The sequence below is a fragment of the Barbus barbus genome (assembly GCF_936440315.1).
Source record: "Barbus barbus genome assembly, chromosome: 22".
Lineage (NCBI taxonomy): Eukaryota > Metazoa > Chordata > Actinopteri > Cypriniformes > Cyprinidae > Barbus > Barbus barbus.
This window is the reverse complement of record NC_136750.1, coordinates 26,441,886-26,456,339: the sequence shown is the minus strand read 5'-3', so window position 1 is coordinate 26,456,339 and position 14,454 is coordinate 26,441,886. Positions and strand designations below refer to the sequence as shown.

The window sequence follows — 14,454 nt, the reverse complement described above, 5'->3', positions numbered from 1 at the left end:
GAAGCTTGAGATGGTGCATGCCCTCAGGCCATCTGTTACCTTGTGAACACCCAAATGGCAAGACAGAGAGACTTAAAGAAGTGCTTTTCAAATTAAATTTATGTCATAATGTAGTCACCCTACTGCATGTCGTCAAGAATGTTTTTTGAGTCACGTGTTCACGGAAAAAGTTGTCATAACCGAAACAGATGCACTCAGATTACTTGACAATACTGTCAAGGGACAGACATTTTGGTTGATTTGCCAGGGTGGACAAGGGAACACAGAACCTGCAGAAGTGATTAATAAAACCCAGGACAATGTCAGCAAAAGTGACTGAATATGGGATTAGTGGATGTTAAAGAATAGAAAATAAAAGGAATGACATTTGATTTACCCTAGTGGCTAAAAGCTAAGGTTTACTGTCTTCCATGTCCTTGTCACATCTGTTGGGATATAAAGGACTTCAGCTGTATTTAAGGATATAAGCAAAATAGTACACAGCTGGTGCTTTAAAAAATCAAGACAGAAAAAAACAGACTTTTATTGATTTTTATATTAAACTTTTTTATTGCAATGAGTTATTTGAACTCAAACTGTCCCTGTAGCTCTGGTTATGTGCATTGGTGTATCTATAGAAAAGTCTGTATCACTCTAACTATTGTCTACGGGTTATATGGTAGAGCTGTGAGATCAGCCTGAGGCCATTCTACATTACTTACCAGTGGTCGTCCAATGCTGAGATAGTTCGTAGGCTCCAAACGTCTCAATGAAGAAAGCATGTTAAACATTAACACTTAATGCTTCTAAACGAGTAAGAAATTTTAAGGTTCTGGATTAGCTTTCTTTTAAATAAAAGTTAAAGGTGACTGCTTGTGAAACTCTGGACAGACACATGTTATGTTCTTTGGTATTCTTTGTGTTTTATATGAGGATGTTTAATATATAATTTATGTTCATTTTATTTCATATTATTAAATGCAAACTGTGAGCTTCGATTGAACATTGTTATTCAGATATGGGAAAAGAATTGCACAGTGTTCTCACTGTTATTTAACCAATAGGAAACTTGCATTTGCAGTATAAACAACAAAGTTCTGTATTCTCTTTGCAATGTTGCTATAGAAAAGATGTTGAATTTGTTTTCATAGAAGTTCAGATTCAGTTACAAAGCTGATATGCATTCGGTCTTCTCTAGGATTCACACCTTACCTTGCACCGGCCACGGGCGATTTTCTTCCGGGGTCAAGTGAAGCTCCAAGCGGCTCTTCCCCGAGTGAGCGCGTGTCCTTGTTCAGCTGCTGCAGCCGAGAGCTGAGCTCGCTGATCACAGTGGGCTTGCCTTCCTCTGCCCCTGAAAGCGGACGGGGTTCCACGGGGTCCCCCCATAACTTGGAGCGTCTCTGGAAGAGGTAGCGGGGTCTGGCCGGGCCTGGGGCTCCCGCAGCAGCAGCCAACGCAGCCGCGTGCTGCTGTGAGAGCAGTTCGCTATCAGATGACTGCTTGAGCAGGGGGTCCCTGAACGTCACCGGGCCCTTGCTGAGCTGGGACTTGAGCTTTGGCTTTGGAGGCACTGGCGGCTTATCAAGAATGAACGTCTGGCCATCTGCGTGAGTGGTGTAGGTGTCCGTGGGCTCGCCGCTTTCCGAGGACAGTGTGGACATACTGGAGACGGTGGAGATGGTGCTCGTGGTCTCCAGGTGGTGATCACTGGAGCTACGAGTGTCTACCTCTTCCACCCCGGAGTCAGCAGCAGACTCTGGGCCCAAGTGGGACTCAGATGGCTTCCCTGAGGCTGCTTGTGGGCCACTGCTAGCGGGGACCTGTGCAGCAGCGGCGACTACTGCTAGAGGAGCAGGAGGTGGGGGTGGAGCCGAGGGCAGGGCAGAAGGGCTTGTCTGCGCCAATGTAGGAGCAGGAGGTACTGCAGATGCAGGTGTCTTTCCAAGAAGGCCATTGGCAAATTCATTCGGTGGAGGAACCACACCGATTTTGAGCAGCTCCTCACGCGTCTCCTCGTCACTGGAAGAGAGTATGGCAGGTGGCAATGTGACCGTATAGGGTTCCACATCCTCCTCAGAACTACCCTGTACCAGGGTTTTATCTGAGGACGGGCTGGGAGGTGCCTGGGAACTTGGAGCTGTGGCTGGAGGCGGGGTGGATCTCGAAGGAGCATCAGGACCAGGGGACTTGGCGCGTTTAATTTCGGCTAACATGGGTTTCGGGCTCTCTGACAATGCCCCCTTAGGAGAGGGAGAGGGGACAGTGTGTTCTGGGCTGGGCCCCATGGCCTCCCCATTACTCGTTGCATGAACCATGATAAGACCAGCAGTTTTCTGCTGAGACGTGTCCATGATTCTGATGATCATACTCTTCTTGTCCTCAATTTTCCTTTCCTCCTTCGATTCTGTCCTTTTTTCTAACTCTTTCCTGGTGGATATGGGACTTCCCCACTGGATTCTGCTGGTGGGGGAGGAGGTCTCGTAAATTCTTTTTGTTGCAGGGGAAAAGGGAGGCGAGGCAAACTCCCCCTCACCCTCTGACCGCGCAGCCTCTTTGGTCTTGGTCTCCATATACAGCACCCCTCCAGCAGCTTCGTGTTTAGTTCTGGGCTCAGGGCTGCTTGAAGGGGACTGACTCTGGGAGGTTAATGCCCGTTCCCTTGCGGCCAGCGCAAGTGCCAATGGAGAGTTAGGGTCCAGGGGCTTGCCCGTCAGTGGGTGAATGAAGGTGGTGCCCCCAGGAGAGGGCCGCAACGCCAGGGCGGGAGGAGGCAACTGACCAAGTTCACGTGTGAGCAATCGTTCATCAACAGAACGGGATGGTGTGAGTGAGGGGGCCTCTGGGGGTGGTGCCGAACTGCCCTCCATAGTGCCCACTGATAGGAAGACTGTGGATTTCCGCCTCTCCTCCAGACGACGTTCCCGGTCTTTCACAGCATCAGCAATGGCAGCAGAGAAAGGTCCCTTTCCTTGCAACAGTCCCTCAGCCTGAGCTTGACTGCGTTCCAGCAACAGCTGTTGCTGCTGCTGATAGAAATCAGCCCTGCTGGTATGGTGGGTAGCTAGGCGCCCAGAGGGAGAGTGCTCTCTCGCATGGATGGATGCCAGTGCTAGCGAGGCTCTCTCCTGAGCATCTTCCACCTGCAGTTGCTTTACAAGCGGGCTCTTCCTCCGCTGTGGCTTGCTCAGAGGCGGAGTGAACAGGCCCACGCTGAACTGACCTACATTGGCGTAGGGGTTATCGATGACCCGACCTTTCCGTTTGATCCTTTCGGGTGGAGTTGAAACAGGACCTGGCCTGGGGATGTCAGTAGGCTCCACGGGAAGGTGGGAGGAGTCCTGCAAGATGATCATGGAACGGGCTTTCTTCTGCCGATCCATGTGGGAGGCATGGCGAGGCGGCTCAAACATCTCAGCAGACATTGTCTGTGGCAAAGCATGCAGTCTTGGTTCAGAGCCTGGTTTAAAACTGGAACGGCTGGGGTCGTGAATGCGGCCAGGGGGAGGGGGTGGGCAGAACGAAGGAGGGGGCCCAGTATCTAGATAGTAAAGCGATGGGGGAGGTGGGGGAGCCGTTTGAGGAGGTGGAGGGATATTATGGCTGTCTCTCAGGCTGTCCGTCATGGAGGAGCTCCGTGGAAACCTGTGCTCTGCTGCCAGGGCAGACAGTCGATCCTCTTCTGTTGCTCCTGCACAGACAGACAGATAGATAGATCTTTAAAAATTTATTTTGGGTTTGGCTAAGCTTTGATGGCGAACAAGTATGCAATAGTTTACAGATTTGATCTTTGGTCTTTCCTTTCACTGCTTCCCTTATTCTTGGCATTCCAAATGTTACTGTGTGTCAAAGTTCTGCATTTAAATGCATTCAGATTTGAAGATCAAAGGACAGATAGATAAAATAAACTAGAACAAATCCAAGCACTTTACTGCTATTTCAAATTGAGGAGCTTAATTGAGTAGTGTATGTAAAAGATTCCTGAAGAATTACCAAAAGACTTTGTTCTAGCCATGCTTTTCGGCAGCTGCATGTGGGCTTTATCCAACGCTGGGTGTAGAGCACCATGGAGAGCAAGTCCTTGCCGCTCAAAAAGAGACTGCATGAAGAAAACATTTATGTTTAAAAGGGTCAAGCAAGAAAATTTTGGCATATTTTCAACAAAGTGTTTCTATTGGCTACTGTTATCGTAAGAAGCCTGATCCCTGCTGAAAATACCAGCATACACCGGCGTTTTGGAAAACTATGCTGGTACATTAGACCACCATCAAACCTGCCTGAAGCCAGTTTTTCAGTTTGATAAATGTAAAACAAAGAAATGTTTTTGACTTTTGAAGTCCACTGTGTACTTACAAAATATTTGGTCAATGCTGCTAAAATGGGACACTTTCAGATCATCTGAGCGTGTGCAGACATACTGTATCTTACACTGATTTCTGCTGGTGTAATTCTGCGACTAGTAGGACGTTGCTTCACCGTTGCTGCTCTGTAGTCTGTTTCCACCTTTGGCCTCAGTACTGTCTCCTGAGAGGCCAAAATCTCATCTAGCCTTTCTGTTAAGAAACACACTCATAAAACCAAGTTCATTATAAACACCCACACAGGTAGTTTTCAACAGGTTGCAAAATGGATCTCATTTGATCACATGCTTTGAAATAAAAAAGGCAAAATAAAAATGTTAATGACACATAATTAATGGAATGAATCACTGCTCCTTATTTATGGCAAAAGGTGTAGTTTGGCAAGCTCGGTTCCAACCCATAGACCTGTCTGGCTGTATACTGTCTACTTTAGTAGTGCCTTACACAGGATACATTCGTATGTTCTTCTGAAGTTTATCAAGGTATCGCATGTTGACAAAGAAAAACAATTAAAAAAACATCACAGATGGAGGCAAGGAATGCATCCTGTGTGAACAGTCCCTAAGGCAGCATCCTAACTGAAATAGAACCTCATAAGTGACTCATTTGGAACACTCCACGTGCCACACAAATAGAAGCACATGAGAGGTGGAACTCACAATGGATTTCCAGTCTGGCATCAGCACATGTTGCTACGTTAAGAGTGCGATATTCAAATAAGCATGAAAAATACAGAAATACTGGATGAAATAGTCATTAATCAATTACATGTTGACACGTTTGTTTAAAAAAAATTGAATAATATAATCAGTGTATGTTTAAATTAGCATAATAACTGTAATATTAGATTTTTTTCAAAAGATTCTGGGACATCCAAAACTTATTTTTTAAGAGAGCATAATTTTACTGCCTTCGTGATGGGATTGCCTAAAAAATACTGGTTAGGTAGGCAGCTCACTAGGTTTTGGAACAGAGCTAAATGAATCATATTCCAGCATGAGCAAGATGAAGATGGTTGCGTATACATATTTCTGTGATTTCGTTGGCTTCTAAAAACCTCAACTTACCTCCTCTTCTCCTCCTTGCAGAGGCTGAGCATGAAATAAATGTACAGAACACCTCTCCATTAAAGTCTCACAGCAGCAAATGCCTGTCGATATGTGTTTCAGTGTGTGAACGTGAGTGAATATGTATAATGAACTCTGTAAACTCAGAGCACAGATTGAGCGAGAGAGGAAAAGACAGCTGATGTTTTGAACAGCCCAAATGGCTGCAGGAGGGAGGCAGTTAATAAATAAACAAGAAAGAGCAACACAGAGAGAGAGAGATGGAGAGAAAATGTTGCATCCAAATTTGTGTGCATGTGTTAGGGGAATAGGATTTGTAAAACTATCTATTTTCATAATTGACTATTTCATAATCTGAATGACTGACTAGTTGGAAGAACCCTGCTGCCCAAAAATGTCCATCTATGCATATAGGCTTAAAAAGGTGCACACTGAATTCAAGAATGTGCAGCCCTTCAATAGAGTAAATTACAGCGTTTGTTTCTTCATTGGAAATTTAGCATTACATCACTTGCTCACCAATGGATCCTATGCAGTGAATGGGTGCCACCAGAATGAGAGTCCAAACAGTTGAATAAAAAACATCACAATAATCCACAAGTAATTCACATGACTCCAGTCCAAATCCATCATAAAGTCATTTTAACCTTAAACCGTTGCTTCCAGCCAAAATACAAGTGGATTATTGCTATGTTTTTATCAGCTGTTTGGACTCTCATTCTGACGGCACCTATTCACTGCAGAGGATCCATTGGCGAGTAAGTGATGTAATGCTACATTTCTCACAATCTGTCCTGATGAAGAAACAAACTCATCTACATTTCAGATGGCCTGAAGTTGAATACATTTCAGCAAATCTTCATTTTTGGGTGAACTATTCCTTTAAGACAAAAACTGAAAGAAAACATATTCAACCTGTTTGAGGAATTCTTACCTAGTTCTTCGAGCTCAGCGGTCATGCTTTTGGACCTCAGAGTGAGGGTGGTGCTGGGCGCTCGTTTAGGAGGCGGGGGCGCTGTGGAGGAAAGGCAAGGAGTAGATGAGAAGATAGGATGGCGTGGCGAGGGGCCTTCACGGCTGCTGCCCATCGGCAGCTGCCAGCGCTTTTTCACCATCTTCATCCGAAGATCAACGTACCACACTGCCGCACCACGATTAAACGCTCTCCTTCCGCCTTTCTCTCTCTGACATGCAACATAGAATCATGCAACTATCAGACATCTCCTGTGTGATTGCACGACCAGAAACCAACTTCCGTTCTTGGTGGCCCTCCGATGGTAGAAAGAAATACTCGTCTCCCCAAACTCCTCATATCACATTCAGCCTCTTACAACCCAAATGGTGGCCGAGTTTCCCTTTGTCTCTCAGAAACGAAACCTGATGCTATGTCCAAAGCATGCTATAAACTCCCAAGCAGCGATACAAGGAGCACCAAGAAAACGATCAGAGTTCCAGGAGATCAGACACTTCTGTCGTCTCAGTAACATCGGCGTCAAACTCCTCACTCCTTCAGCTAACAACCTTGCAGAGCAGAGTGGAGCTGGAGAGAGAGAGACGAGGAGAGAAATAGCAAGGCACTAATGCAATACTTACTTCAAACATGCATTGTAGTAACCATGGCAACTCTGGCAGGAGCAAGGCCTGGGTTTGTGCATTTCAACTGTGAGAATCTGTGTGTGTGAGTTTGTATGTGTGTGTAGGAGGATATAGCCACAAAACTAACAACAGACACTCTATTATTACTTCATCAGTAGTGTGTAAGTGTGTGGTAGTTCGCATAGCCCAGCGTTATGCAATAACCCTGCAATAACTTTGCAGGTGACTGTGATTTTGCCAAGTAAGAACAACATTCTCATCAACAATCAGATTTTAGGGTAAGGATCTGTCTTAGGGGCATAAACAATAGCACTTTCCTCTGATTTCAGGGATAGTTCCTTTCTGTTGCATGCTGCAAAGCATCCTGCTAGCAACACCGAGGTCATGGGTTTGACTCCCAGGGAATGCATGAACTGATCAAATATATAGCTTAAATGCAATGCAATTTGCTTTGGAAGAAAGCATCTGCCAAATGCATTAAATAGAAGTGCAGTTAATGCATTTTGCACTTGAGAGACTCACTGTTGAACATATGAATTACATTTAAACAATATATTAAGCTGTGGATCTTATAATCTACGAACTTTGTTAATAAAACTCGCATTTTCCTTGGCAAAAAAAGATCCACTTAATAAAAAAAAAAAAGAAAAAAAAAAAAAGTTAAATGTGTTGTCATTTTCCATGGTGAAAAATCTAGCAACTTAATAAATATTAATAATAAAAGTTGTTTAGGATGAAAGTATTTGGCAAATGCATTAAATAGAAGTGTAGTTAATACATTTTGCACTAGTGAGACTCACTGTTGAACATATTTGAACTACATTTAAACAATATGTTTAGCTGTGGATCTTATTTATAAACTACAATCTTTGTTAAATATACAGTACTCATATTTTCTTTGGTGGAAATCCACTTTATTATAAAACAAATTATAAAATTTATTTAAAAATATAAAATAAAATATTCATGGAGTATGTTAAATGTGCAGCAATTTTCCTTCAATCCAGAAACTTATAAAAAATAATTATACATAAATAAAATAATAATCAATAATAATAATTATAAAAAAACTAACAGAACAGATATTAATTTAACTAGACATGTCCATTGATTGAGATGCTGAAAAGACTGCGAGAATGTCTGATTTATCTATAAAGAGTTGCAAAAAAGCATAAGGTAAATGCAAAAAACTTTTATTTACAGTACTTTACTTTACAGGATGGATCAGTATAGTCAACCATCCTGATTCAATCTATACTGTAAGACGCTTTGGATAAAAGTGTCAGCTAAACGACTGTCTTACTATGCTGTTCCATCATCCACTAAAGGCAAACACAGGTCAATGAAGGGTTCGGATTCTGTGGGAGTTGCAGATGGTTTGCATGGATATTGAATAGACTAACTCTTTGGGTTTCGAGGTTTTGCTGTGGTTCTAATAACTCTACCGGTGGACTCATTCAACTGCTAATCGATTGAGTGGGTGTAGGAATGCACAAATGTGTGCATGTGGAAAAGCTGCACAGAAAACAATCTCCTTAGTCATCACAATTCTTTGTGACAAATAACCCTGTCATTTAGTTAATGCTCCTGAAGTTTTCTTCTCTGACAAACACAGTCATTACTGTCACAATCGGCTATGATCATTACACGCGCTCCTTTATTCATTCGTGCAGCATTTCTTTTCCTCGTGTTTGAGACTAGATCGCCCTGCTGAGAGAAATCTCTCACTGTCTGATCATTACATACAGTACAGAGCATCAAAGACTGGTTCCCTAGCAACCCGTGCCTTTAAGAGCTCTTCTGTCTGACTGCAGTAGCCCCGCCCACAATAAACAAACAAAACCAGCAGTCAGCACATTCTATATAACTCAACCATAATACCACATACTCAATATTACACCATTTGCATGTACAGTAAGATGCTATTCTTGAGAGACACACATGAATACATAAGAACTACTGTACATTTAAGCAATATATTAAACTGCAGACCTTGTTTGTAAGCCGCAAACCCTGTTAATAATAGTTGCATTTTCATTGTTGGAAAGTCAATTAAATTAAAATTAAAATTAAGAATGTAAAATAAAAAATAAAATAAAATAATAGTAATACTTTATTCACTGCTGGGAAATTCTGCAATATATAAACTTGCATTTTCCTTTGATGGAAAAGTAATTTAATTTTAAAATTACAAAAAAATAATGATTTTTTTTAAATAAATAATATATATATATATATATATATATATATATATATATATATATATATATATATATATATATATATATATATATATATATATATTTTTTTTTTTTTTTTTTTTTTTTTTTTTTTATTTATTTATTTATTTATTTATTTTTTTTTTTTTTACTTAATTTTAAAATGACAAAGTAAAATAAATAAAAATAAGTAAGATAGAAATTTAAATAAATACAGAATATATACTATAAATAGTACTGTCAAACAATTAATCACATCCAAAATAAAGGTTTTTGTTTACATAATGTGTGTATAATCTGTGTATTTATTATGTATATATAAATACAAAATATGCTGTTTATATATTAAATATATTTATATATAATACAAAATATATAAATGTATACACATGTAAATGTTTTCAAAATATATACTGTATGTGTGTATTTATATATATACATAATAAATATACACAGTACACATAAATATATTATGTAAACCAAAATTTTGATGCGATTATTCGCAATTAATCATTTGACAGCACTAAATATAATTAAAGAAAATATAAAATAATGATAATTATTTTATAATAATTAATTTTACAATGACAAAATAAAATAAAAATGAAATATAGCAGCTTTATTATCTAGGACAGAACAGATATGTTTGAGGTGAACCAGCATCTTACCCTTCTTCCTGACTGACTCCTCAGACTCTGGCTTGCGTGTGACTGACACCACCTTCATCAGGAGGTTATTCCCGCCCTGCCGTATAAGTGACACCACCTGCTTGTGTCCCACTTTTACCACGTTTACACCATTAACCTGAGAGAAAAATCAAAAAGAAATCATAAGTGTTTTTCCACCCCTACGGCACATTCCCAGAATATCAGACTAGACTCATTACACAGGTCATTACACAGCTGCAACAAACATTACTGCATTTTATGTCCTGAAAATGTGGAACAAGATGAATAGTAGATACAGAAAGATCTGGGATATCAGTGGACAAACCAATCCTATACCTCAATCAGGAAGTCACCAGTCCTTAGCCCCGCCCTCCAGGCCACGCCCTCAACATCCACAGACTCCAGGTACTGCAGTGCAGGAAAGGCAGGTGTGGGTGTAAACTCTTCAATGGGCGTCTCCGCTACACAGACACACAGGACCACATGGAATATCACATTACTGGTGCTTAGACTCTTTGTGAAGTCAATGAATAGCTTGCTTATAGTATATACTAATGTAAACGTGTCCAAATAGATCTGTAAGTGTTTTCCTTTTAATCTTTGAGGAAGTCATAATATAGAGATTATGAAAGCAATAAATAGACTGCTGACACCCATATTCATAAGAGATATTAATGCACCATGTGGTTAACAGATGGCATTAGGAACTCATAACTCCTACCCAGGATGGTGCCACCCCAGAGACTGGGCGCACACACGCACACACACACACACATGCACACACACACACTACTCACAAACCTTGCTGATCTGTACGTGTTGTCAAACACAACTGTCTAATAATGCTGTTGAGTCACCACTATATACGTTTCAGAAATGTCACGATATGAACCAGTGACCGCGATATTTGATTATGTTAGTAATGAAGTTAACATTCACTTAACTCTATTTTATGCTGTCACCAGAACCGCATCTGTAAAGCACACACACTGTTGCACTACTGATATGCATTGAGTTTGAAATATCATGTATTTATTTCATATAAATGATTGTAGATGTGTGATGATGTTATTTCAGAGTAATATTAATTTTAACTCTAGAGAAAAACTACATTTTGGTTCAATGCTTGAGTTTTTACAGGGATTATTATATTGGTTATTCACTGGCTATTAAAAAGTTCTTCATGGTACATTATACTGAACGTTCTTCAGATGCGTCTATTGCTTTTAGGGTTCTTTTAGTCACAAGTAGAAAATCTTAAATCTAAAAATCTATTTATTTTTTCCTCTTTATATCAATCCCTTTGTGCCCTGGAATATAAGCCAACTGTTATGATTATTATTATTATTATTTAATAATTTAATACTAATATTTGTATTATAATTTTCATGCCAATTTTGATGATTAATTATTAATATATTGATTAATATCAAATTATTTTGATTTATTATCAATACAAATAATACAAACTATTATTACTTAGTTATAATAATAATAATATTCATAATAAAACATTTTTCATACAAATATTTTTAAATAATTTAAGAACAAAAACAATAATAATAAAAATGTATTATAATTTTGATTATTGTTAATAATAAAATAACTATTATTAACTATTGGTAATTAATGTTACAACAACAACAACAATAATAATAATAATTACTATTATACATTTTTTAATATGTATTTTTGGCATTTTTTGCCTTTATTGTGACAGGACAGATCAAACAATTAGAAAATCCTGTTTTACTTGGAAATGCATCGCATTACAAAAGTAAAATGTGTGCGAACAGTGTTTCATGTTGACTTTAAGCGTGTAATGTAACCAAGTATTGTGAAAGAAGCTGCAACTGTGACTGTAAGAGCAAACCAAGGCCATGAACTCAAAGCCACATCTTACCTTTTGCTCCCCGCAAGACGAAGCCGAATCCCTCATTCTCTTTCTTCTGGAGCACAGCGTTCTTCTCCTCGATGATGTAATCACTGGGCATAAGAGAGAGCAGGACATTGAGGTCAGACCCCAGCACCATGCCTGTATCAGAACCACCACGGCCGGACCACCTGGACGTACCCCCACACACCGCTACTCTCCCTGATCCCCGTCCCGCTCCGCTGATGAGCCAATCAGGTTAAAAGCTGAGGCTGTGAGAGTGTGGACAGTATGAAAAAGCTCAGGTGGAAGCTCCTGTCCTTCTGTTTGACTCCAGCACAGCCTCTTTAACTGCATTAGGATATTGGACCAAATGCTAATATCCAGCCTCTTATGCTATTAAATGAAAGGACAGAAAAATGAGGGCCTTCAACTCTTTCCCCGTCCAACTCCGAATGCAGTAGAGAGACAAAAACATCCTTTAAAAGCCAGAAACGTACAAAGACAATGTCAACCCTGCATCCATGCCTTAAAGTGCAGCCCATCAGTGATAAAAAGATGGGATGAGTGCTCACAAAAGAGAAAGGGAGTCAGAGACACACAAAGGATCTTTTTCTATGGTGGTCTCTTCTCCTCAACACACACACACACACACACGGTCCATCTGTCTGGATGCATGGAGATAGTTATCATCAGCGTGAACAGCAGGGACAAATCTGTTCTTCCTTACTCATGTGAGCCACAGTTACCCGTCTGTAGACACCATCAGCCCCCCGCCAACACACACATACAAACAGCGCTCTAGACATACAAATATCACTTCACTAACCTCACTGCTATGATTAACTATGCTGTTATGCATTTGCATGATTTGGCAGATGCTTCTATCTAAAACAACTAATGGGCTTCGCAAGCTTAAGGCAAGACACTACAGGTGAAAAGGGTACAAATTGTAATTAACAGATATCACTGTACTTTCCTCAGTTGAATAATCACAGTACATTAAGATAACTGTTTTTTTATTACAAGTTTTCTGAAATGTTATGTTTGAATTTGCAAATGAGGCATTGTGTAATTTGCATACATTCCCAGAACAGAAATCTGAATACTGGATATTTCATTCATTTTGATGAGTTAATGGTTTTTACAGAGGTTTTTTTTTAATATCTCACTCCAAAAGCCAGAAACTATTTTCAGGAGAAAATCTACATGTTTTAAGGAATAAAATGCCATTTAAATCAGATGAGTGATATATGAACAAACCCCTCAGCAAAAACCTTCAAAATATAGAACTGTACAGTTTGCTGTATGTAAGTGCTACTGAGATACTGAAGTGGAGATTTCTGCCTCAGGGCATGAGGAAAAAAAAAAAGATATGTATTGTAAATGAAATCTACAGATGCAAACAGCCAAAGTTTAATGTGTACTTTAGATGTTTTCTTTGCACTAGTCTGAAAGAAGACAAGTTATAGAAGCAAAATAGCCTGAAATCTCAAAATTGACCAGTGTTTGAAAAACGTCAGTTTTGCTTGTAGTGTCTTGCATTAAAAATGTTGTGTTAAAGTTGGTATTATAAAAAAAATACACCCTATCTATTTTCTAAATGCATTTTATCTATCATATTGTGAATGATTTGTTCATGCATGTGTTTTAATAAAAAATTATACTGGATTTTCCAGTGAAATGATAGACTCTCTGGTGACTTCCCCCGGATGTTGGAAAGCAAAAACACTGGAGATCATTGACTTCCATCTTATAGAATAAAAAAAAAAAAAAACACTGCCATTTCTCAAAATATCTTCTTTTAGGTTTCACTGAAAAAAGTCATACAGGTTTGAAACGACATAAGGGCAAGGGCGAGTAGTAATGTGAATTTTCATTTTTTAACTACTCATTTAAGTATTCTTAAACTTATACAAAAATTATAGCATCTCATCTGATGCATCAGTTTGAACTCTCCTTCAGATGTTTAAACTAAATAACTCATGGATGTTTCTGCTAAGTGCATGAATATTTAATTGAGTCAACTCATTATAAATTAGTCTATGATTGGCTATCTGTTGCTACACAACTGCCTGTAATATTCAAGCACCAGCAGAGGGTGTAAAAAGACATTAATCCAAAGTTTATCATAGTGTGAAAAGCAATTTACAGTGATTTCATGATGTAGATCAGTTTGTGTCTTCCCCTGGGAATAAAACCCATGACCTTGGCAGTGCTGGTGCCACGCTCTGCCAGTCAAGCTAAAGAAAAAGATTTTCATTTTATTACAGCAAAATCTATATCTCTAAACACAGCACCTCATTTGTAACAACTCCCATACCATCTAAAAATCTGTTTTACAAACAGAGCATAATAAAGTCCTTGTGAACAGCTGCTTGTGTGCTGATTGCTGAATAATTACCACAAAACGACTAAAAGCTGTCTGTGATCACATGAGACCAGAGCAACGACTGGTGTCTGTATCATCAACTATTAGAATAAATCTCATCTCTCTCTCTCTCTCTCTCTCGTACCCCGAGGGTCTTCATCACTGATGCATTAGGAGTGACAAGAATCTAATTAAGCAGTGGAGAATCAATTAGATCAATTACAGATGATTCGGTGTCATTAGCGCCTGGGGTTAACGAAACGCTCTGTCCTACAGAACAGCAGTCCCACCTGTGATAACATCAGTGTACGGTTGGGCGT

The 14,454-nt window shown here is 39.7% G+C and overlaps 1 protein-coding gene across 4 annotated transcripts in view; it reads right to left on the bottom strand.

Moving 5' to 3' along the window:
* Positions 1-14,454, bottom strand: part of LOC306888429 (SH3 and multiple ankyrin repeat domains protein 3-like) — a 211,001-nt gene that overhangs the window by 8,522 nt on the left and 188,025 nt on the right. For 2 of the 4 annotated variants that reach the window (XR_013785750.1, XM_079446721.1), the window contains exons 15-22: positions 11,794-11,876; positions 10,227-10,351; positions 9,891-10,026; positions 6,342-6,422; positions 4,408-4,532; positions 3,973-4,078; positions 1,192-3,670; positions 377-425 (exon numbers count right to left, since the gene is read on the bottom strand). Coding sequence is in view for 2 of the 4 variants with exons in the window: in XM_079446721.1 (XP_079302847.1) it covers positions 392-425; positions 1,192-3,670; positions 3,973-4,078; positions 4,408-4,532; positions 6,342-6,422; positions 9,891-10,026; positions 10,227-10,351; positions 11,794-11,876 (3,169 nt within the window). In the remaining 2 variants the exon portion in view is untranslated. Of the gene's footprint in view, positions 1-376; positions 450-1,191; positions 3,671-3,972; positions 4,079-4,407; positions 4,533-6,341; positions 6,423-9,890; positions 10,027-10,226; positions 10,352-11,793; positions 11,877-14,454 lie in introns of all 4 variants that reach the window. The other 2 variants (XR_013785751.1, XM_079446722.1) reach the window with 2 other exon arrangements.